This window comes from Megalobrama amblycephala, linkage group LG23 (assembly GCF_018812025.1).
Source record: "Megalobrama amblycephala isolate DHTTF-2021 linkage group LG23, ASM1881202v1, whole genome shotgun sequence".
NCBI lineage: Eukaryota > Metazoa > Chordata > Actinopteri > Cypriniformes > Xenocyprididae > Megalobrama > Megalobrama amblycephala.
In genome coordinates, this window is record NC_063066.1 from 19,175,608 (window position 1) to 19,200,413 (window position 24,806).

At 35.3% G+C, this 24,806-nt stretch overlaps 2 protein-coding genes across 4 annotated transcripts; one reads left to right on the forward strand and one right to left on the reverse strand.

Annotated features, from left to right (window-relative positions):
* Positions 1 to 86: 86 nt before the first annotated feature.
* On the reverse strand, positions 87 to 5,064 carry gpx3 (glutathione peroxidase 3). The gene is made up of 5 exons (XM_048176785.1): positions 4,907 to 5,064; positions 3,138 to 3,288; positions 2,838 to 2,955; positions 2,138 to 2,237; positions 87 to 703 (listed from the first exon to the last, which is right to left on the reverse strand). Exons 1-5 carry the CDS (start codon positions 4,988 to 4,990, stop codon positions 485 to 487), a joined length of 672 nt encoding a protein of 223 aa, XP_048032742.1. The 5' UTR covers positions 4,991 to 5,064; the 3' UTR covers positions 87 to 484.
* A 2,704-nt stretch (positions 5,065 to 7,768) lies between these two features.
* dctn4 (dynactin 4) lies at positions 7,769 to 16,139 on the forward strand. Of its 3 annotated transcripts, XM_048176783.1 has the most exons (15): positions 7,769 to 7,951; positions 8,536 to 8,606; positions 8,852 to 9,030; positions 10,233 to 10,276; positions 10,371 to 10,478; positions 11,462 to 11,482; positions 11,998 to 12,071; positions 12,816 to 12,928; positions 13,137 to 13,246; positions 13,952 to 14,025; positions 14,123 to 14,177; positions 14,400 to 14,507; positions 14,843 to 14,940; positions 15,319 to 15,551; positions 15,756 to 16,139. In XM_048176783.1, exons 1-14 carry the CDS (start codon positions 7,817 to 7,819, stop codon positions 15,530 to 15,532), a joined length of 1,404 nt encoding a protein of 467 aa, XP_048032740.1. In that variant the 5' UTR covers positions 7,769 to 7,816; the 3' UTR covers positions 15,533 to 15,551; positions 15,756 to 16,139. The 3 variants fall into 3 exon arrangements, with proteins under 3 accessions (XP_048032740.1, XP_048032739.1, XP_048032741.1); XM_048176782.1 differs by having other exon boundaries at positions 15,319 to 16,139; XM_048176784.1 differs by lacking the exon at positions 11,462 to 11,482 and having other exon boundaries at positions 7,770 to 7,951; positions 15,319 to 16,139.
* The last annotated feature ends 8,667 nt before the right edge of the window (positions 16,140 to 24,806 follow it).

Genomic DNA, 24,806 nt, shown 5'->3' on the forward strand with positions numbered 1-24,806 from the left:
ACCTCCCAGATGTTATTGTGTGAGTTAAACTACAAGTTTACGAGCCAGTTGCATCATGGTTGCATTGACCAGAGGAAACCATTTTGTTTCTTGCATTATAGTCTTTATTTACTGAACATCCACAGAGATGGCAGCAAGTTCAAAGGATTGTTTAGGAGATGAGACATGATTGAAAAGGAACAGCAGAGCAGCCTGAATGCACTAAAGAGCTGCCCGCTGGCCCTCGTTCTCAGGTCGGGCACCACAGAGTGTCTGTTTTCAAGCCGTCCCGTCATCAACATGCCAGTCTCCAAACAGATCCCATGACAGCCTCTGGAAGGAGCAGTCTGAGAATCCGTTCAAATTCTTGTAACAATAATCCAATTCACAAAGGTTTACATTTTTAAACTTTGCCACATGTAATCTTGCTGTTAACTAGTTAAACGCAGTATATGCTGGAAAGAGAGAGAGAGATGAATGTACAATTGAATCCACTGTTTCAAAGTTAATCAGCCTTTTGCTGATTAACAAACTGGCGGAAGTATTTCAAGATGTCTGCCCTAACTTCAGATACGTTCACCCTTGGAAACCACCTCATTACTGGTCTTCCGTCTGGCCCCACTAGAAACTTCTCAAAGTTCCACTTGATGTCGTTGACCTTGAGAGGTTCCCAAAACAATCTGTTGGCGTTACCGAAACTGTCTCCCACAGGTGGGCAAGCATTCTGAAAGAGACAGTTTACATTAAAATCTGGCCTTTTTCTTGATGCAATAAGTTGTAAGTACTTGGACATTTAAAGGGTTAGTTCACTCAAAAATGAAAATTCCGTCATTAATTTCTCATGTCGTTTCACACCGGTAAGACCTTCGTTCATCTTCGGAACACAAATTAAGACACTTTTGATGAAATTCAGTTAGGCCTCTATTGGCAGCAAGTTAATTTACACTTTCAGTGCCCAGAAAGGTGCTAAAAACATATTTAAAACAGTTCATGTGACAGTGGTTCAACCTTAATGTTATGAAGAGATGAGAATACTTTGTGTGCACCAAAATAACGACTTTTCAACAATATCTAGTGATGGCCGATTTCAAAACATTGCTTAGAATCTGCCTCACTGAGCCATCGGATTTCATCAAAAATATCTTAATTTGTGTTCTGAAGATGAACGAAGGTCTTACGGGTGTGGAACGGCATGAGGGTGAGTAATTAATGACAGAATTTTCATTTTTGGTTCATTTTTAACCCTTTAAAATGTTATACACTCTTAGGGGATAAAAGCTTCGATGGGTTTGTAGGGTTCTTGAATCAATTTTAAACAACCATTTATGCCAAAAAGTACGGAGCCCCTAAAGGGACATGGTGCAGGGGGGAAAAATGTTGTCAATGCTTTTGTTCTCTCAAATATTTTGTGTTCTCCCAGCCTAGAAACTCAAGGTAACACAAAATGTTGTGTTCCCTTTGCATTCCCTCACAAAACTTTTGCATTCATAAAAGCATTGAAACATATTTTTTTCCATCACCATGTCGATTTAGGGGCTCCATAAAAAAAAAAAAAAAGGAGAAATGTCTTAATGCTGCCTTCAAATGTTATCAGAAATGTGATAATTCCAACTTCTGAAGTCATGATTACGAGCTCGTCGCATTCAAATTTTGAACTGGGAGGGTGTTCATGTGCATTTTTTACCTATAGGAAATTCGTATTTATAATAATTCAGAGAGCATGTGAAGGCAGCATAAATGATTGCATAATAATTTAATGTTTAATGGGTTATTTTTTTTTTTTTTAGTAATAATTTGTTTACGAGCTTAAATTAATTCAAATTAAATCCATAAAATGATCCCATGATGAGAATCCCTAAAATGTTCTATATATGAAGTGCCTTCTAATAGTGTATAAATAATATTAATTGTAAAGACAACACAAGCACAATTCTCTGGGTAAACATATTGATATACATATTAAATGAATGCAATGGCATGCAGACAGCTAAAATGTCATTTAAGTGCACTATATAGGCCTATTGGTGTTTACTTATCAATAATTTTGTTTTAACTGAGTTTTTGTTCCTTGAACTTTTGGTCCTAACAGCCTTTTCTTGCGCAAGGTGTTGCAATTTCAGATAGATTTTAAAATATGCTTTATTAAGCAATGACCAACCTTTAAAAATGTGAAAAGGGCCTGTTCGTTGTCTCCATTCACATCCACCTTCTCAAATAACGGGAAGTTTGGAACAAATCCATTGCCTGGACGAACATACCTGTGAAGACAAGAGGGTCTGTCTATAAGGAAAACAAATAGAGACTTCAGGGAGTCAAGACCAGAGAAGTGGCTTCAGATATCACTCCAGAAAAGAGCCTTTAGGTTTAAGATATATGATACGTGCAGTAATTTAAAGGGGATGATGGATGAGAAGGACAAGCTTATTGCACACTGTCTGATGCTCAGATTGTTGTGGCTCATGAGAGAAGAGCAGTAACCCCAAGGTTAAAATACTCTTGAGAAACCTTCAGTGTTCTTCCTTAGAAGACTACGTCTTCTGATTAAAAATTGATGAGTAATTTACATAGATCTTGCATAGTTTCTTAGTTTAAGCTTTAGTAATACTACTAGTTTGACCTAATTGTTCAACTCAATTTTTTTAAGTCAGTTTAATATAATTTCACTTGAAATTTCAGTTAATTCCAATTTGATTGTAATTTAAAATTACAGGTTAATATTAAGAATAAATAAAGAATAAAATATAAAAAAATATAAACATACACACACACACACACATATATATATATATATATATATATATATATATATATATATATATGTTTTTTTTTTTTTTTTTTTTTTTTTACAGTAAACTCACTTTAATGCAGGAAGAATTTCATTATTTTCTCCAGGCTCTTGTTTCCCAAATTGGTTGCAAGGAAACCCGAGAATAGTGAATCCAACATCTCGGAACTCCTCATGTAGTGCATTCAATTCTGATTAGCACATAAAACTCACAGTCAGTCAATACAGTTATTAATAACAGGTTTAATATTTGTTCTTCAAGCTTGCTGTCATGAGATGTGTAAAATATATATTTGTACATATTAATATGCAAACATAAGGAATGTTTGTATATACTAATATTTGTGTTAAGTGAAATAATTTGCATACTTACCTACATATTGGAAGGTGAGTCCTCAGTAGGTGGCCACATTGACAATGAGGACATGCTTCCCAGAATAATGGGAGAATGGGATGTACTGGGTCCCATTTATGGTTTTCGCACCATAGTTGTGTATAGTGTCACCTACACCTGGGCTACACACCTGAGAGAGAAAAACAGAAATTAACACTGTTCCACAATTAAAAAAATATATATTTTACAAAATATTTTTTTATTGTTGTGTTCATAAGATTATTCATGAAAAATAAACCTTTTTTTCTAATAGAATTGAATACTTTTACTCAGCAAGGATGCATTAAATTGATCAAAAGTGTCAGGAAAGACATTTATAATGTTACATTTCAAATAAATGCTGTTCTGTTGAACTTTCTATTCATCAAAGAATCCTGAAATATCTCAGTTTCCACAAAAATATTAATCAGCACAACTGTTTTTGCCATTGATAAGACTAAGAAATGTTAATTGAGCAGCAAATCAGCATATTAGAGTGATTTCTGAAGGATCATGTGACACTGAAGACTGGAGTAATAATACTGAAAATTCAGCTTTGTTATCACAGAAATAAATTACATTTTAAAATATATTCAAATAGAAAAAAGTTATTTTAAATTGTAATAATATTTCACAATAGTACCACTATTTTTCATCAAATAAATGCAGCCTTGGCAAGCATAAGTGACTTTCAAAACATGTAAAAATCATACAGATTTTTGAATAGTGAACATGAAATAAATTCATTATTTAAACATTGCAGTGAACTTTATTCAAGATCCCTTTATCAATGTACAGGCTAATTTTCAAGTTGAAAAGAAAACTGGATGTGACAACAGTAAAAAAAAAAAAAAAAAAAAAAAAAAAAAAAACATAATATTATATAATCTAATAGTTTATATTTTCAGAATTGAAACGTTGGTAACACTTTACAATAAGGTTCATTAGTTAACTACATTAGTTAACATGAACTCCACTTATAAAGCATTTATTAATCTTTGTTAATATTAATTTCAGCATTTACAAATACATTATTAAAATCTTGTTAACATAATGCACTGTGAACTAACATGAACAAACAACTGGATTTAACGGAGATTAGTAAATCGAGTAACAAATGTATTGCTCATGGTTAGTTCATGTTAGTTAATACATTAACTAATGTTTAACTAATGAACCTTATTGTAAACTGTTACTGAAATGTTTTAGGATTATATCACCTTGAAGCTGTAGTAGTGGGGTTACAGTGTCCTGACTATAGGCAAAGTAAATATTTACCATGACTTGGCTTTTGCTGCTGGTATTTGATAAGAACTGAGCATGAGTCTCGTATTTTCTCTTCTCTTTTTCATTTATTTATTTATTTTCTGTCTCAGTTACTGTGGCAACCCACTGCACCTGCTTCTGGTGACAACAGAGCGCACTAAATCACACTGAATTATAGGCTATAACCTAAACGTCTGTACAGCATTGTGTTGAAAACATGCTTTAATATATAGAGGTTAAAATAAAAACTTGATGTTACCAATTTGTTCCTATATTTACTTTGTAAGCTTCAGTGTAACATACAAATACTTAGATGTTGTTTACTTAGCTTATTGCTTTAATAAGCAATGCCTTCTACTTTAATTCAGTGAAAATGGGGATTTGTATCTTATTCTCGTGTTCTCTGTTGCTAAAATTTATCTCTTTGAGCAATCAAATGTTACCAAAATAGCATATTTTAAAGAGTAAAAACTGTATAATAAGTATGTGTCTCAAGATCTTACCTGGGTATTGGATAGTCCACTGACTTTCTGTAAAAGACCCACCAGGACCAGAGCAGAGATCCAGGGATTCTTCTGGTTCCCCATGAGGGTGACGTTTGGCCCCTGCAGGGTGTCAGCGTGCCGTCTGAATGAAGCGTGGCTGTGCTGGAGATGAAAAGCACTGAAGGAGAGTGACGCAGACAAGCCAATAATATCACCAGCCTCATCCCACATATTTACATAGTGAATACATGCAAGGGGAATGTTTCTTGCAGCTCTAACCTGCCTAAGATTTTATTGTAATGTAATTTCTCAATATGTTTCAAAGAATAACTTCAGTTATTTGCTTGACAGTGGTGAAATGTTGACAGTTATTTTTGTCAACAGTCTTTCAACAGCTCATCGGAAACACTGATAACACAAAAGCACAAGAGCTTCTTTTACATGCATGCAAACAAATTGAGTTCAGCTCTGCATTACCTATAATCTTGGTTGAGAGTTGTTTTTAACGTATTTTTATTAAGCTTTGTATGTATTTAATGACACTGTACAGTGAAGAAACTGAAATCTATCTATCTGTATCTATTACTGTATCTCCCTCTTTACAGGCATGGCCCATCATTTTTAAAGTGATACAGTATAGCACTGACTGAAGAAATGAAGTCCAAGTTTTGTACAGTTTACTTTGGCTCCCTGTGTCTGTTATTAAAAATGATTTTGTTTTACTTGCTCACAAAGCACTTCATAGCATTGCAGCTGAACATTACTGGTTGCTTTATATTCTATACAGCATCAGGTGCCCTCAGATCATCTTATGTTAAGCTTCTGAAAGTACCAAAGGTTAAGCTTAAGTATAGTGGAGTGGCAGCTTTCAGCTACAGTGCTCAGCGTAAATGAGTACACCCCCTTTGAAAAGTAACATTTTAAACAATATCTCAATAAACAATTTCCAAAATGTTGACAAGTTTTATATAACATCTTTTTATCTTATAACATGAAAGTAAGGTTAATAATATAACTTAGAGAACAAAATTTTCAGTTTTACTCAAATTAGGGTGATGCAAAAATGAGTACACCCCACTGAAAGTCTCTGGAGCAAAGTTAAATTTTAGACTACAAATGTCTAATTTAACAGGGATTCAACCACAGGTGAGTCTAATTATTCATTACACAGGTGTCCAGCAGACAGTTGACTATAAAAGGGTGTTAAAACCCCTTCCCATTTCATGCTGTCAGCAATGGCACCACATGGAAGAGAAATGTCACAAGACCTGGGAAAGAAAATAATTGCTTTACAGCAGAAAGGTGAAGGCTACAAGAAGATCAGCAAAGCTTTATTTATCAGTGAGAATACTGTAGCAAAAGTGGTACAAAAATGTAAAAAAGATGGAACTGCAACAATCTCACAGAGACGTCCAGGTCGTCCATGGAAGTTAACACCTCGACAGGAGTGTCTTCTGATGAGAAGGGCTGAAGAAAATTGGCATGCAAGTTCACTGCAGTTATCTAAACAAGTAGAAAGCCAAACTGGGGTGACTATTTCCCATGACACAATACGGCATACACTGCAGAGGAATGACATGCATGGGTGCCATCCACGAAAGAAGCCTTTCCTAAAGCCCAGGCACAAAAAAGCCCGCCTAGAGTTTGCCAGGGCCCATGCTGACAAAGATGAAGACTACTGGGACTGTATACTCTGGAGTGATGAGACCAAGATAAATGTTTTTGGATCTGATGGCTTCAAAACTGTATGGCGTCGCAAAGGTGAGGAATACAAAGAAAAATGCATGGTGCCTACAGTGAAACATGGTGGTGGCAGTGTCCTAATGTGGGGCTGCATGAGTGCTGCTGGTGTCGGGGAGCTGCATTTCATTGATGGCATCATGAATTCACAGATGTACTGCTCTATACTGAAAGAGAAGATGCAACCATCACTCCGTGCTCTTGGTCATTGTGCACTTTTCCAACATGACAATGATCCTAAACACACATCTAAGGCCACTGTTGGATTTCTGAAGAAGAAAAGGGTGAAAGTGATTCAGTGGCTCCTGATCTGAACCCAGTCGAACACCTATGGGGAATTCTGAAGAGACAAGTTGAGCATCACTCTCCATCCAGCATCCAGTCTCTAAAAGAGGTCATTCTTGAAGAATGGAAAAAGATAGATGTTGCAAAATGTTGCCAACTTGTTCATTCCATGCCTAGAAGACTTAGTGCTGTCATTAAAAATCATGGAGGCCATACAAAGTACTAGATGTAGTAGTTTTTGTTGCGGGGTGTACTCATTTTTGCATCACCCCTTGAGTAAAACTGAAAATTTTGTTCTTTAACAATTTAAACTTTGTTTAATACATTTATCTACAATTTCATTATTATTTTTACTAAGAAATAATTGAAGCAATGGTGCAAAGAATGCACAAGGGCAGGGCAAAATCAAGTACATTAAGTACAGAATAAATATTTTTTAGTAAAAACTAGATATTAAGCACTTTACAATGTTAAACATGAAGAATCCAAGGGATTGCGTTGCAGCTGCTGTGCCAATTACACCCTGTCAACAGAAACAGGTGTCTGACTGCCTCCCTGTTTGATTAAACTATTATACTGTTTGCTGAACAAATTACTCACTCAGTGGATTAATGGATCTTTTCCTCTATTTAACACAGATTTGACCTTTAAAATCAAACGGGACCATGCAGCAGCTATTTCTTCTTAGTTGTCAATTCTTATAGAAGGAAAAATATGCATAAAACAGCTAAGACAGGCATAACATAACACAGTATAAGACTGAGAGGTGTGCGAGAGGAAAAATACAAGCACTCGTCTATACAACAGTATGAACAGCAGAGGCGCTATTAACACAAATGCGGAAAAGAAAGCGACACGTATAATGACGTAATCGTTACGTAGGCAGCAGGATCTCAGTCAGAAATGGCGACGCTGCTGCAGCCAGAGAAAGTGGTTTATCTCGTCCGAGGCGAGAAAAAGATTCGTGTTCCGCTCTCTCAGTTATATTTTTGCCGATACTGCAGTGAGCTGCGATCCTTGGAATGCGTGTCACATGAAGTAAGTAACGCGGGATGTGACATTTAGTTGAAAACAATAGATGCTAACCGTGCTAAGACCGAGCTAACATGCTATTGATGACAGTATTGTACCGCCTATCCTGAGTGGAACGAATTCCGGTCCTGTGATTGGCTAGTTTATCCATCCGTCATAAATTATACTGCAATGGTGTTATCCAATTGGCTGTGCAACCAGTCTGTCAAATTCTGCACCGCCCACTTTTTTGGGTATTTGAAGAGCTAAAAGCTAGTAGCAGAATTCTGAATGAAATGTAAAATCTGCTGGTTGCATTTATTTCGATTATGTGCATATGCAGGTTATAAGATAAATGAGGTTCTAAACTCAATGTTTGCATCACATATTCGTGTTATTTTGAGGGCATAAACACTACCACACCCTGCAAAGACAGCTGGAATATTTTATTATTGTTCGTTCTTTCTTACTTTCTCGCTAAAGTAATGTGAGAATTGTTCCACTGGTACCAATTAAGCTCCATTCAGCCTTTCTCTACGTTTCCAACATATAAAACCAAATACAATTGCTTGTCTTGAAAATTGTTTTTTGGTGTTATGCCTGTTCTATAGGTAGATTCCCATTTCTGTCCCAGCTGTCTGGAGAACATGCCGTCAGCTGAGGCCAAGCTCAAGAAGAATAGGTAAACCACATCTGTGCTAAGTATCTGACAAGCCTGTGAGAGTCTAAAATTTAACTTTTATCATTGCCTAATAACATGGTTGCCATATTCATTATTTTTGACACATGAAACTGGCCATTCTTCTCCCTAATCGAGATTCTGAGAATTACGTATATTTGATCAATTGACTATAATGATATCATATCGTCACATGAATCATTTTTCCTTGTAAAGATGTTGAATTCTGTATGATACACCGGTTTCAGGTGTGCCAATTGCTTTGACTGCCCATGCTGTATGCACACTCTCTCCACACGGGCCACCAACATCCCAGCACCACTGCCTGATGACCCCACCAAAACCACAATGAAGAAGGCCTACTACCTGGCCTGTGGATTTTGTCGCTGGACCTCAAGAGATGTAGGCATGGCTGACAAATCTGTGGGTGAGTCCTGACAGTTCATAATCTGGACATGGGTATTAGTGTCTGTATTGCTTTATCAGTAAACTAGGGCTCCAAGTGCAACTAACAATTATTTTGATAATCGATTAGTTGGCCGATTATTTCTTCGATTAATCGGGTTAAAAAAAAATTGTTTTACTAATTTAAAATAACAGATTTCCTGCATCAAGTAATTTTACTGTCCATACTCCATGTAAAAGGGTTAGTTCACCCAAAAATGAAAATAATGTCATTTATTACTCACCCTCATGTCGTTCTACACCTATAAGACCTTTATTCATCTTCCGAACACAAAGTAAGATATTGTTGATGAAATCCGATGGCTCTGTGAGGCCTCTATTGAGAGCAAAGCCATTAAAACTCTCAAGATCCATAAAGTTACTAAAAAACATATTCGAAACAGTTCATGTGAGTTCAGTGGTTCTACCTTAATATTATAAAGAGACAATAATAGTTTTTGTGCGCCAAGAAAAAACAAAATAAAGACTTATCAACAATATGTATATGGGCCAAGTTCAAAACACTGCTTCAGAGCTTTACGAATCGAATCAGTGAATTGGAGCGCCAAACGTGATTTCAGCAGTTTAGCCATTTGATAGGAGATCCAAATCACTAATTCGAAACAAAAAATTCATAAAGCTCAAAATCGGCCCATATAGATATGGTTGAAAAGTCGTTATTTTGTTTTTTTGGCGCACGAAAAGTATTCTCATCGCTTTATAATATTAAGATAGAACCACTGAACTCACAATCACATGAACTGTTTCAAATATGTTTTATTACCTTTATGGACCTTGAGAGTTTGAATGGCATTGCTATCTATGGAGGCCTCACTGAGCCATTGGATTTCATCAACAATATCTTAATTTGTGTTATGAAGATGAACGGGTGTAGAACAACATGAGGGTGAGTAATAAATGACATTATTTCAAGGGTTAGTTCACCCAAAAAATGAAAATACTGTGCAAATGGTCATAACTAGTCACTAGAATATGATTTTTAATAATTAGGATTTTGGGACAGTTGTTTTACTCTAGGCTGGAACATAACAGAAATAGAACAAAAATATGTGGTAGAAAATTTTGAAATTAACATAAAACATTTCACTTGTTGCTTTGTGTATGGCTAGGACATTTCAATCGGCCTGCTAATTGTAATAAAACTTTGGTCTTTTTACATTTTAGCCAGTGGAGGATGGCAGGAACCTGAAAACCCACATACCCAAAGGGTATGTGTGAAACCAACTCTCCTCTTATATTACATTGATGTTACGTTGTCAGCATTACAATGTAGTTGACAAATCAGTTATGATATCTGTATAGATCAACAAGCTGCTTGAGTATTACCAGCAGCTGGCCCAGAGAGAGAAGCTGGAGAGAGACAGGAAGAAGATGGCGCGAAGACGTCCGTTCATGCCTCAGGCGTTCTCGGTACACATTCACACCACTGTGTCTAGAAACACCCTCCTAACCTAACATTTACTTTCCAGTTAGCAAACACTAAACGGGTGTGATCTTTCTTGTCTAGTTTCTGAACTTTGGCTGAATCTAATTGAAAAACAGAAAAAAAATACAGTAACAGTACTGCTATTTTGTTTTGTGTACATTAATTAATTGTAAAAATATTTATTGCATGTTTTGCACAAAACTAAAATTGTTGATAATGTTCACATTAGCCTTTTCTTAAACATTTCCTTTAAATATGCACCAAGGCTGGCTAAGACTGGTTAAGTTTACTAAACATAGCAGGGTCTGAAATGTGACTACATAATAATTTTCCTAATGTTCGCTATATACATTACCGTTCAAAAGTTTAAGGTCATTTTTTTTTTTTTAAAGAAATGAATACTGTTGCTTACCAAGGATGCTTTAAATTAATCAGAAGTGTCAGTAAAGACATTTATAATATAAAATAAATTCAATAAAGAATCCTGAAACAACATGTATCATGGTTTCCACAAAAAAAAAAAGCAGCAAAACATTTTTTTTCAACATTGATAATAATAAAAAGGTTACTTTAGCATCAAATCAGCATATTCAGCCAATAAATTGTTTTATTTTTATTTTAAAATACATTAAACTAGAAAAACTGTTAAATTGTAATAATATTTCACAATATTTTTGATTAAATAAATGCAGCCTTGGTGAGCATAAGAGACTTTTTTTTTAAAAAGTCTTACCAACCTCAAACTTTTGAATGGTGGTGTAAGAAATGATGGCTTCATTTCTAACCCTGTGATACATGACTGAGTACTTTGAGCTGCATGTCTTGTTTACTAAAGCAATCCTTGTTTCCTTGTGCGTCAAACTGCCACTTTAATGTTTGCTTGATTGCATTTGTTTCACATGATTCTGTCTCTCTCCTTTTCTTTGCTTGTGCACGGTGATATTTTTGGTTTTATACCCCTCTCCAGCAACACACTATTCACGTGGTGGTGAGTGGTATTTTTTTCCCCCACAGTTCTTACAGAAACACTAAGAAGGTCTTTCTTTTTTCCCCCCAATCCTTCCATCAGTTTAGCATGTCTAATCTGTTACTAAATGACTTTGCTGATCACATGAGCTTCACTATTTCCACTTGGAATTCTCTTCATAATCGAATCCTTTGTATTTGGTAGGCGATAACTTTAATGGTATATTGAAGAGTCCTGGTTAGGCTTGTATTTATGTTTGGAGATTATTAATGATGCTTGAAGTTTAGCTGCAAACATGCAGTATTTGATTATATAGATTAGAAAAAGAAACTTATTTCATTAAATTAAATAGGCAGTCTGATTTCACTCATAATCGATCAACCAGTTTCTTGGAAAGCAAGCTTTTGGATAGCATTTGTGCTTAAACTGTTAAATATTACTAAGTGTACATTCATCCATTAATAATGAGCTTTACCTTAAACTTAGAAAACATTTGATTAGCATGAACTGATGTGGTCTGTCTTTATGTCTAAAAGGAGAAGTATGGACTGGGAACCAGACTACAGAGACAGAGATCTGGAGCCCCAATCAGTGCCCTATATGGCCTTTCGTAAGTAACGTTGAGTACTGAGATAATTGATGCATCACATTTTAATGTGCCCCTATTATGTTTAATATAACTGTTTGTGAATGTAAAAGGTCTGCAAAGTTTTGAAGATCAAAGTGCACAGCACAACAAATAAAGTTGTTATCTCCTAAAAAGAAAGAATCGATTCTAATCTGCCGGATTGAGTCGTCAGCAATTCTATCTCATTTAGAGTTACATACCTATGTAACAAATTTGCATAATGCCAGCCTGTGGGTTTCATTGGCTGTCCGCGAACAATGTCTACTTTGACTCGTCCTCAAACACTGTACTTGTAGCTGAGGCCTGGGAGAGTTTGGTTCCTTTTTGTCGACATGTCCAGAAGATGATGTTTTCAGTGCTGCAAATCATCTTTGCATGCACTTTAAAAGGATGAGGACTCGTGCTGGAATTGATATGGAAAAAAACGACACCATCGCATTCGGTGCTGAAATTCAGATATGGTAATGGCCAGTTCGTTTCCGACCCGCAGACCAATCACAGCAGAGTAGGCTTGTGGTAAGGCAGGGTTTAGAGAGACTGAATCTTGGAACAAATCGTTTTCATGCTCTTTGAAAAATGAGGTGATGTGAAGTGTTTTCGATGGATGTTAACCTATTGCAGAAGATCTCCAAAACAAAATTAGCAACCTTTAAAATAGCATAATAGGGACTGAATTTCTACTAAATGATTGTAGAAATTGTCTATATGATGCTGAATTGTTTTCAGATTAAAAGAAGGAGAGGACCAGAAGGAAATCATTATAGAGCCAGCACAGGCTTTGGATGAAGTGGAGCCCCTGCCTGAAGACTATTACACCCGCCCCGTCAACCTTCCTGAAGGTTGGTCTCATCCCTGCTTCACCAGTAATACTACTCAATTAATTTATTAATCCAGCACCTTTCCTAGTGCAGTGATGGAAGGCACAGCCTCACAGGTGTCATGGGGTTTCATGGGGAGTTCACATGTTCAGGGTTAGGATCAAATGTGCAACAATCTTTATTGACTTATTTGATGCATATTTTAAACATGGCTTGTTTTTCACTGCAGTAACGACTCTTCGTCAGAGGCTGCTACAGCCTGATTTTCAGCCTGCAGGAGCTTCACAGCTGCACCCCAGACACAAACACCTGCTAATGAAGCGCTCTCTGCGTTGCAGGGTATGTAAACATATCCATGGCTTCTCTTTCATGGCAAAGAAAGCCGTTCAGGAAGCTACCGTTAAATCACTGCTCTAAAATCTTTCAGCCTGTTTTTGTTTTATGTAAGCTAGCATTCAAAAGCATGGGGTCGGTAAGATTTTTGTAATGTTTTTGAAAAGTCTCTTATGCTTACCAAGACTGCATTTATGTGATCAAAAATATGATAATGTTGTGAAATATTATTGCATTTTAAAATATCTGTTACCTATTTGAATATATTCTAAAATGTAATTCCTATGATGACAAAGCTGATTTTTTTGTATTATTACTTCAGTGTCTCATGATCCATCAGAAATCATTAATATGCTGATTAATAAGAAACATTTCTTCTTATCAATGTTGAAAACAGTTGAGCTGCTTAATATTTTGTGGTAACAACGATGCATTGTTTTCAGGATTCTTTGACGAATAGAAAGTAAAAAAAAAAAAACAGCATTTATTTAAAATGGACTTTTTTGTGTAATATTGTAAAAGTCTTTACTGTCACTATATATATATATATATATATATATATATATATATATATATATATATATATATATATATATATATATAATATATCAAAAGCTCATTTGTTTTCAAATTTATATTTGATCTAAGCTGCAGATCAATTGAATAAGTTTAAAGTGATGTTAATTACTGTTTTTCGTCCTTTAATTTTAGAAATGTGAGCACAATCTGAGCAAACCGGAATTTAATCCAACCTCAATAAAGTTCAAAATCCAGCTTGTGGCAGTGTAAGTCCTGTGTTTGTGCCCTAAATTATACTATTTGTTGTTCTTTGAGTGTATATTTGCTAAAATGAATCAATAAATGGTTTCTGTCCTTTCATAGGAGCTACATTCCTGAAGTGAGAATCATGTCCATTCCAAACCTGCGTCATATGAAGGCAAGTTTGGTTCATGCTGGAACAGTTGAATGAATTTATGCATTTTTAAAAATGTTATTTTTACTACTTACTTAATTATCTTTGTCCTGTGTGAGACATAAGGCCATACATTATTATTATTATTTAAAAAAATAAAATAAATAAATAAAGACCATTTGTCTGGATATACTTATAGAACTTTATATTTTTGTAAGTAATTGTAGTATTTTGTTTTTAATCCAGGAGAGTCAGGTTCTGCTGACCCTGACCAACCCAGTGGAAAACATCACCCATGTGTCTCTGTACACCTGTGAAGAGGGAGACCCAGATGACATTAACAGCACTGCTAAGGTAAAACGCCACAGATGAGCTTCTCTCTAATAGTACAGATGAATTATAGTGATCCTGTATAAATGAATCATCAGCAGTTTATCCTATAATGATGGCTGGGGGTTGGTTATTGAATTAGGTAATTGTCCTTATCTGGTTTGAGCTGAAACTCTCTAAAAAACAAACACTCAGTTCAGTCTCCAGACAGTTGTTTACCTTGAGTGGGCAACTGCAGGGGAAATGTTGTAGACAGCCTCACCATCACTGTTATGCTCTGTTTGTATTCACTGGCACTGTGTCAATGTCTTGTGTTGTGTCCTCCTACGGTTTGATTATAAAATATTATTGTTTAATAGGTCCTGGTGCCCTCAAAGGAACTGGTCCTGGCGGGGAAGGATGCCGCCGCTGAGTATGATGAGCTGGCAGAACCTCAGGGTTTTCAGGATGACCCAGAGTAAGAACCACCCCTTGCTAATGGATACTGAGAGCAGATAAAAAATATAGCTTATAAATTATCAAGACAATGGAACTGGGTCAGGATTGAAATGCTTAAATGTAAGAGGAGCTTCACATGAATTATTCAGCAAAACTCAGTTCATAATCTGAGCTCTAAAGTTTTCTGACCATTCTTTTTTGAAGTGGGAATATCTTTCTAGGTAAATTAACTTCTGTTTATGCACTACAGAATTGATTCCTGTGCAAGGGCTCTGTACTTTAAAGCCAAAAGTTGTGGGACCTTACATTTAAGCCATTCCTTCTACTTCTAATCATCTGATAAGATTGGTTCCTGTGATTTTACCCTTCATTAATAAGAGTCTGCTCTTTTGTTTAGTGTGGTGGCCTTTAGGAAGTCGAACAAGATCGGCTTCTTCATCAAAGTGATTCCGCAGATAGAGGAGGGTGATGTCACTGTTGCTTTCAAACTCCGACATGACTTCCGAAACCTCGCCGCTCCGATCAGACCCACCGAGGAGGGAGAAGCCACCAGTGAGGCCATCTGGCTCACACACCATGTGGAGCTTAGCTTGGGCCCCCTGGCAACTTGAAAACATAACACACTTTGATGCAAGTAAAACATCATGTGGCACTAAACTCACTTACAAACTTGCACAATCTCTCTCTTACTCATAAAGATGTTCATCATCTTGGTGAAGTGAGTGTAAATATTATCACGCATCACTTACAGGAACACGGTTACTTAACAGTACACACACTACTCCTACACATGTGTCAGATGCTTTGAGCAGTGATCTCTTTCTCTCTTTCTAGCGCCCCCTGCTGATGTATTTAAATGCATGTGATTACAGTGACATCGCCTTCTGTTGTATCTCACGGCTCCAACTCCAGTACTTCTCAGTGTTAATAAAAACATTTAGATTAATGCTTCATCTAGTTATTGTGTTAATTTAATATTTTGTATTTGCTGTAAAACAAGCAAAATGTTACTTGCAGTTGTGTGGCACTATTAGAAAGTGAGACAAAGACATTGGTTGTGAAACACATGCTAATTTTGTGGTAATTGAGAGGATGAACATCAGTGCATCAGCTTTATTTATCTCTCATGTTAGTAGCTGCAGTCCTGATTTAGTTTCTAATTTGACCGCCTTAAAATGTGGTTGAGCAGTCTTATCAAATAAAATGTGAGAAAAGTGATGTGTCTGGGTGTGTTTTATTATTATTAATAATGGCAACATAATATTATTTATATTATGGTTAAACAGGGCTAATGATATGCTGTGTAGAGTAAACCTGTTGTGTTTCCCTTTATGCTCTGAAAAGTTTGAAAATACTTTAAAAAAAGAAAAAGGAATAAGCTTTTTAAAACTATTTACAGGAAGTTTTGAAGTTTTTTTGTAATAAAATTGTTATGTAAGTTATGTATAGTTATGTAATAAAATTAATTTAATCATTATTTACTCATCTACCCTGCTTATTTTTCTATGGAACAAAGAATGATTAAAATTTTATTAAATTTTTTTTTTTGTTCAATTATTTTATTAAATTTTTTTTGTCTAAATTATACTTACCAGAATACCTAAAAAAGAAAGGAATAAGCTTTTTCAAACTATGTACAGAAACCATTGGTTTATTTTCAGTTAAATAAAAAAGAAATATTAATTATTTATTCTTCTACATTGCAGGTTTTTCTGTGGAACAAAAAAAATATATATATATTTTAATATATAATAAAGTAAATGGGGATTGTGGCTGTAAAACTCCAAAATGTAAAAAAAAAAAAAAAAAAAAAAAAAATCCCTAATTAAACTTGGCACCAAAATAAAAACCCTTCTTCCTCAAGTCAGATAAAACTGATCCGTCTATCAGTGCGTTCCAAACGGGATATATCGCCCTCCGAAGGGCACTTAATCATAAAATAATCATGGCCGCCATATTGAAGGGTCGTTCCAAACCGAAGTGCTCAAAACTGGCCACTTCAAAGGGCCCTTCGGAATTAAGGATTTCGAAGGGAACAACTGATGGACACTTCGGGCCCCCATGATCCTTTGCACAGGGAAGTTTGACGTCACAGAATGGGCACAGGAGGCTCAGAATTCGATTAACTATAAAGGTAGGCCTATGTATAATATTTTATACATATTTTAAATATATAATATTTTTCTGTACTACTGTAGCCTAATATTTATATGAGTTAGATTTGGTACATTATTATGGTCAAAACGACTTTCTACTTCAACAAAAATACTTTACAGCTCCCTTTATCAGTCCATTCAAATGTTTAAAATACATAAATACAATATAGCCTATAAATAAATAAATAAATAAATAAAACTAACGTTAAATAAAGGCCGCAGCTTGCACAATCTACTCCTCTTTGATTGTCTTGTTAAGATGACGCAGAAGTGCGTTCCAAAAGAAGTGTTTTTTTTTATCCCTTCACCCTTCATCCCTTCGAAGCTCTCACTCCGGAGGGTAAACCCTTTGAAGGGATTAGGGCATAGGGATGAGCCCTTCTGAATGGAACGCAGGGTGTGTCAAACACACCTTTACCTTTGCGTGAATTTTCATCTTGCTTTATTAAAGAGACAGTTCACCCAAAAATGAAAATTCTGTCATCATTTACTTCATCCTCAAGTTGGCCCAAACCTGTATGAGTTTCTTAGTTCTGCTGAACACAAAGGAAAATATTTGGAAAACTGTTAGTACCAAACAGATCTCGCCCCCATTGACTTCCATAGTATTTATTTTTCCTACAATGGCAGTAAATGGGGGGTGAGATCTGTTTGGTTACTGACATTCTTCCAAATATCTTCCTTTGTGTTCAACAGAACAAAGAAATTCATACAGGGTTTGAACTATTTGAGAGTGACAGAATTTTCATTTTTGGGTGAACTATCCCTTTAAGAATCATTTTTAATGAACAAGAACAACACTTCAGTAACATAGGAGCACCCTAAACCAGCTGATGTCATTTTGAATTGGTGTTTAAATGAATAACAATATTTATTTGAAACTTAATCTTTCCTTGCGTCCTAGATAGAATAACTTAATAAAAGAAATTGTGAAACACCAAAAATGAGGTCAAAGCCGTTAACAGAGCTGAGGGAACGATTATCAGACTTAAATGTAGGTCGTCTGTTTCTCATACAAAGCAATCTTATGGCTACAGAAGACTTGGAATAAACTCCAATGGGTTACTTTTATAATATCTATGGCGTTTTTGCTTCTTTTTGAAGCTTGACAGAGTCCATATTCAATGGCCTCAACAAGAGTGATTCAAGCATTCACTTTTTTTGTTCCACTGAAGAAAGAAGTTCGTACGGGTTTGAAATTGCACGATGGTAAGTACATAAAACATATTTTGGGTGATTTTTTTATTTTATTTATTATTATTATTATTATTTTTGTAATATTCATTTAATATTTGAGGCTGTCCACCAGATGGCAGTCTATCACGCGTAAAACGTTTACTCCCAATTTTGACACTGTGCAGTCAACAGACATTGCCTGTCAGATAATATGATCTGTATGTTTTACTTGACAGCAATGTGTTTTGAGTTGTTATTATGATTATTCATCAAATTAAAAGATTTTGATAAAAAAAAAAAAAAAAAAACCTATAGGCTATAAAATGGCTTTACTTAAAGTGTTAAGAGATCCAAGCTAAGATGAATATACTTTCCATAGGCCTTAATGTGCACTTACCTACTGAAGACAAGCAAAGCCAAGAATATATTTACTTAGTTAATGGAACGATTCAAAATCTGTGAGCCTGTACTGTCTGGCAAAACATTTACCGGACTGTATTTTACACATTACACAATATCCCACAGTGTGTTCAGCATGATGTCACAGTTCTTGTGCTCTTACTAAAGAGGTCTGCCTGAAACGTAGTGCACAACAGTACACATTACAGCACACCTGATTATGATATTTTACAAAGGTGACAAAGTATGTTCCTAGTGTAATGCTTCTAGCTGTCTAGCAATTGTGCTAGGGAGTCTGGATATAAAAATAAAGTGAGCTTTAATGGTAATTGGCAGACCTCTGTGTTTCTCTGCACTGTTGACATTGGCATGGTTGTAGTGCTCACAGTCGCAGTAGATGATGTGGATATGGAAATCTAGACGTTTTGTGTTCGTTTTTTGGAACTGTAACCAGATGTGTTTTGTCTCTGTGCTTCACAGATAATCATCTTAAACTATGGCTCTATTAAGAAAAGGAAGCTGTAGCTTCCATGTATGACGCATTAATTTTTCTTCATAGGCATTTCTGCATAGGCCAGCAAGGCCAAAACACTTTATGTGCTGATTGTTCAATGTCTTTAGATGAAGATAGATTAAAAGTATCTCCTGACCTTTCAAAAGAAGTTGGAGAAAAGAAAACAGTTTTGTATAGAGTTTATGTTAGGTCACCTCTATGGCAAACATATGGCAAATAAATACTGGGGTGACGCATGATACACTATTTGATTACTGTTTTTCCAGGTCTTTGACTGACTTTTTCCAGCTTAATGTTTCCATGAGTTGTGTACTTTTTCTACTTATTTACAGATGTGTAGTTTTTTTCTTATATATGTGGGAACAGTAGTTGACTCACGTGTTCATAATTCTCAACATCATGAATTTATTTATTTATTGTTTTTTTTTTTTTTTTTTTTTTTTTTTTTTTTTTTGTACTGTGACTTATCACAGTATATGATTAAAAAAGTCTATGGACATGTTATGATATTTTTTATTAGCATTATTATAAATATCTTCCTCTTTTTTTTAACCATCTTTTCATAATTTCATTTAAAATGGTCCTATGGTGTGATCGGTTCTTATGAGGTCATATAGTAATCTGCATAATAATAGCAAAATGCTGTTTAAATGTTTAGTTGGAGTAGCATCACAGGTCAACCACCCATGTATCCAAGTATGAGCAATCAGAACAAAATGACCTTTCATCATCATGGTTTTATTCACAATGAAGTGGCATATCTGTAATAACTGTACAGTGAGGTGCAGCGCACATCATCATTGTAAAGCCTGGTGATTTGTTACATTTTTAACCTTCATGAAAAGACCTTTTGAGAGTCATTAGAGGCCAAAAATGCCTCTTGTGTTGACTCTTTCTGCGAATGTGCTACAGTCTAATTATACGCATGTAAAGTGTCTATTGCTGCTGATCTAAAGCACAGCCAAACCTCATAAGTTATAAAAGTCCAGAGTAGAAGTGAAAACTACCACAGTAAAAATCTCCTACCAGGAGAGACTTTAGCCTCAGGATGTTGTCAAATACCGAAAAGTCTGGTTATCTTCTTTTCACTGGATTCATTCGTAACCAAACACCTCATAGAGAGCTTTGATAAACGATGTGTCAGAGATCCTCTCCTGCACTGTGTGTCTATGGCCATGTAAATGATAATCTGGAGAATGTTTATATTGCAGGCTGGTCCATTACGATAGAGGAGGCCCTGGTAAAGCTCACTAATGGTTCCTCTGTGTAGGATTAGCCACCTCCGGTTGGTTCCCATTTAGGGAATTCTTTTTACTGTTAAACCTATATGTCATGTTATACTGCACGGTTGAGGTCCCTCGCTGCCATTATGGGGTGTTGGAAGGCCTCTTCTAATGGAACTGACACATATTTGTGTAAAGACTCAGTTCCGGCAGCATCTTTCCACTGGTGTCCTTCAGCGCTGACCTGTGACACTGCTTTGGATGATTTAGAGTGCACATTTTTGGCTAAACAGAATTCTTTCGCTTTCTATTTTCCACACAGAAGAAATGAAGCTTGAAATTATTTGATGATCTTCACCTGGAGACCTCTGAGAGAAGTGCATGATCTGAAAACACTTTGAAGTCATGATGAGAATTAGGATTCCAGCTTAATGCTCTGATGCTCGAGCAATTTCCTCAACTAATGGTGTGATTACATAAAGATGTAAAACCCAGAAATTTCCCCACACTTAAATGCATTGCACCTTATTTTCTAATGGAAAATAACAGTAGTTCCTACCTTGCAGTTGTCCAAGCCTGTGATGTCCTCATGTTGTTTTGGTTTTATCTTTAGTGCAAGCGCAGGAAGATATTCCACATAAAATTGTGGAGCTGACAGATGTCTGGACATTTTCACCATGACATCACCTACAAAAGCAGTCTTAAATTCTGAACTGACATAATATTCAGAGGCCAGCTGAGAGATAGCAGTCCACGAACACCCCGGTTTAATAGATATATTAGAAATTGAGAATTCTGAGATGCCCAGACGCTGATAAATGCATTGGTATTGAGATATTCAAGATGGCTGCAACTGTTTGTCACTGCTTAGAGGCCCTCCACAATCCATCAAAAATCAACTGGATATAATACAATCCATCTAAAATGATGCTTCTCTTGTGTTGGAATTATTAATGGGGAAAGCAATAGAGAGTTATTTTTGAACCAGAGTTGGAGATTGGGACCCTCAATATTGGACTGTCTGAGGCCTGTTTGAGGCCTGTCTGAGACCTGTCTGGCCTAGAGCTCATTGTGACTGACAAAGCAAAGTAGGTCCATCAAATTTACCCCCAGTCTTTGACTTCTGTGAGTATTGCGGAGTGCATTAAGAAAATGGCAACTAAAAAACTATCAGAGGAGATGGAAGAAATTAAAAAATCCCTAACTTTCATGACTAATGAGATCAGTAAAGTTGTGAATCAACAAAAAAGCCTCATGGATCTCATGGAAGAAATAAGGCTGCTGAAAGAAAAAATAATTCAAAGGGACCAAAAGATTGAACAGCTGGAACAAAGGACTGACGACTTGGAACAACAGATCAGGAGCAAAGACCTCATCATTACTGGATTAGAGACAAAACAACGCAGCTATGCAAGAGCTGCAGCTGGAATGGATGAAGGTGAGGATGCCCCTACTGAGGAACTACAGACACTTGAACAACAGCTTTTGCTATTTCTAAATGGTAAAAACATCAAGTTAGAAATGCATAAACATCTCCAGTTGTCATACTATTCCAAACAAAGATCGAAAAAGGAAACCAGCCATTGTGATTCAGCTAGTGTCAGTTAAGCAAAAAATTGAGCTACTGCGACAATCTAAAAAACTAAAAGGCACAGGAGTCTACATAAATGAACATTTAACCAAAAAAAATGCAGACCTAGCAAAATGTGGTCGTTTACTCAGGAAGAAAAACAAAATACAAGCCACATGGTCAAGGAATGGGAAGGTGTACATCCGACCAAATGGAGCTGAACAAAATCGATCAATTATAATAAGAAACTTGAAAGAGTTGGACCGCTATAAATGACTGGATCAACTGAGCAGGTATGTTGGCAACTGCTGGGGACAATGTCGGCAAAATTGGTGAAATACTCATGTGTCAAGGGGAACAACAGAACAAGGGGTTTACATGTCAAATCGAGAATCTTTAAGGAACACGGATGGACTTAACAGAGACACTGAGGACCATATGCAGTTAATGGGTAATCAGACTAATCTTAATAGTTCTGATCAAACTGAATATAAGATGTATGATATTGAAAATGACATTGACCCTGAAACAAACATTCATAATAATCTTGAAATAAATTGTGAATATTACTCAGAGGAACAATTTAACACCAGTGTAGATATTCAAGGAGCGTTATCAGTTATACATTTTAACAGTAGAAGTCTATGTAAAAATCACTCTTCTATAAAACATTTTCTTAAGTCTTTGAAAAAGTTTAATGTGATTGCAGTATCAGAGACCTGGCTTGACAATGACAAAGTGGTAGAAGTAAGACTTGAAGGGTATGAGTTATATACAACAAATAGAAATTATAAGAAGGGTGGAGGAGTGGGTTTGTATATTGATAAAACACTAAGAAGTACAATTGTAAAAAAGGCATCATATATTATTGAAAATGTTCTGGAATGTATAACAGTGGAAATTGAAGTTGAAAATTCAAAAAATGTAATGCTTAGTTGTGTGTATAGACCACCAGGAACAAATGTAACTACCTTTAATGATGAAATGTCAGAACTGGTGAATATAATGGGCACAAATAAAGTGAAAATAGTGTGTGGAGACTTCAATGTGGATTTAGTCAATCCACTTGGACTTAAAACAACTACAGAGTTCATTAATTCAATGTACAATAATTGTTTATGCCCAGTCATCAATAAGCCAAGCCGAATAACAACAGAAAGTGCGACACTAATAGATAATATTTTTACAAACAGAATTGAGGAAACCATTTTGGGGGATCTGTTTATTTGTGATATAAGTGATCACCTGCCTGTATTCGCAGTGTTTAAAAATGTATTTAGAAAAAGAATACAGACACAGACCCAATACAAATTAATAAGATGCTGCACTGTAGAAAATATAGAAGCATTTAAAAAGGATCTCTGGATCCAAGCATGGAGTGAAATTTACTCGACAACAGATGTCAATGTAGCATATGATGTCTTCCTGCATAGATATATTGAGTTGTATAATATTAACTGTCCCATGCAAAAAGTCAGGGTAAAGGAAAATTATAAGACAAAGCCATGGATTACTAAAGGAATAGAAAATGCGTGTAAAAAGAAAAATATATTATATAAACAATTTATGAAAAATAGGACAAAAGAGACAGAAAATAAATATAAGAAATACAAAAATAAATTAGTTAGTATAATCCGAAATAGTAAAAAGGAATATTATCATAAGTTATTAGATCAATCAAGACAAAATATGTTAAAGATATGGAAAGTGTTAAACAATTTAATTAAAAATACAAATGTCAAACAAGATTGTCCAAGTTATTTCAAAAGGGATGACGTTTTTTTCAGAAATTCAAAAGATATAGCGAATGAATACTTTGATAATGTGGGTAATAAAATAGCAAATGATATAAAAGAGTCAAATTACAAGATTAATGGAGTTAATACAAATATGTTTTCAATGTTTGTATCAGAAGTGAATAAAAAAGAAATTCTGCAAATTGTGAATGGTTTTAGAAATAAAAGGTCAAAAGATTGGACAGATATTGACATGTTATTAGTTAAAAACACTATTGAGTGTATTGCCGAACCATTAACTTATATATTCAACCAATCTTTTAAAATGGGTGTATTCCCTAATAATATGAAAATGGCAAAAATTATACCAATTTTCAAAAGTGGAGACCGTCATTTATTTTGCAATTATAGGCCTATCTCACTGCTATCTCAGTTTTCTAAGATATTAGAAAAACTTTTTGTTAAGAGAATGGATAATTTTATAGAAAAATATAATTTACTGCAAGAGGAACAATATGGTTTTAGGGCAGGTAGATCTACCTCAATCGCAGTAATGCAATTAGTAGAGGATATTGCTTCTTCAATAGACAATAAAAAATATGCGGTGGGTGTTTTTGTTGATTTAAAAAAAGCTTTCGACACTATTAATCATAAAATATTATTGAATAAGTTGGAAAAGTATGGCTTTAGAGGGCCCGCTTATTCTTGGTTAGAGAGTTATCTTGACAATCGGTACCAGTATGTACACTTTAATGATGAAAACTCTGAAATATGTAGGGTGACATGTGGGGTGCCCCAGGGGTCTCTGCTGGGTCCTAAATTGTTTATTTTATATATAAATGACTTTTGTAAAGTGTCTGATTTGTTAAAGTGTGTCTTATATGTGGACGATACAACTTTATATTGTTCTGGTGAGAATTTGCACCAGCTTCTTACAAATGTTTCGAGAGAACTACTTCAAATTAAACTGTGGTTTGATGCAAATAAATTATCTTTAAATATTACTAAAACCAAATATATTATATTTGGTAATCGACAAATACATAATCGTACAAACTTAAAAATTGGTGATGTGGTTTTGGAAAGAGTAATGGAAATAAAATTTCTAGGA

What these genes read in the sequence shown, in the direction of transcription:
- dctn4 (XM_048176782.1), top strand. Translation starts at nt 7,817, where the DNA reads ATGGCGACGCTGCTGCAGCCAGAGAAAGTGGTTTATCTCGTCCGAGGC. An exon ending in AAAACCCACATACCCAAAGG is followed by an intron (nt 10,277 to 10,370) that starts GTATGTGTGAAA and finishes ATATCTGTATAG; the next exon opens with ATCAACAAGCTGCTTGAGTA. An exon ending in AACACACTATTCACGTGGTG is followed by an intron (nt 11,483 to 11,997) that starts GTGAGTGGTATT and finishes TATGTCTAAAAG; the next exon opens with GAGAAGTATGGACTGGGAAC.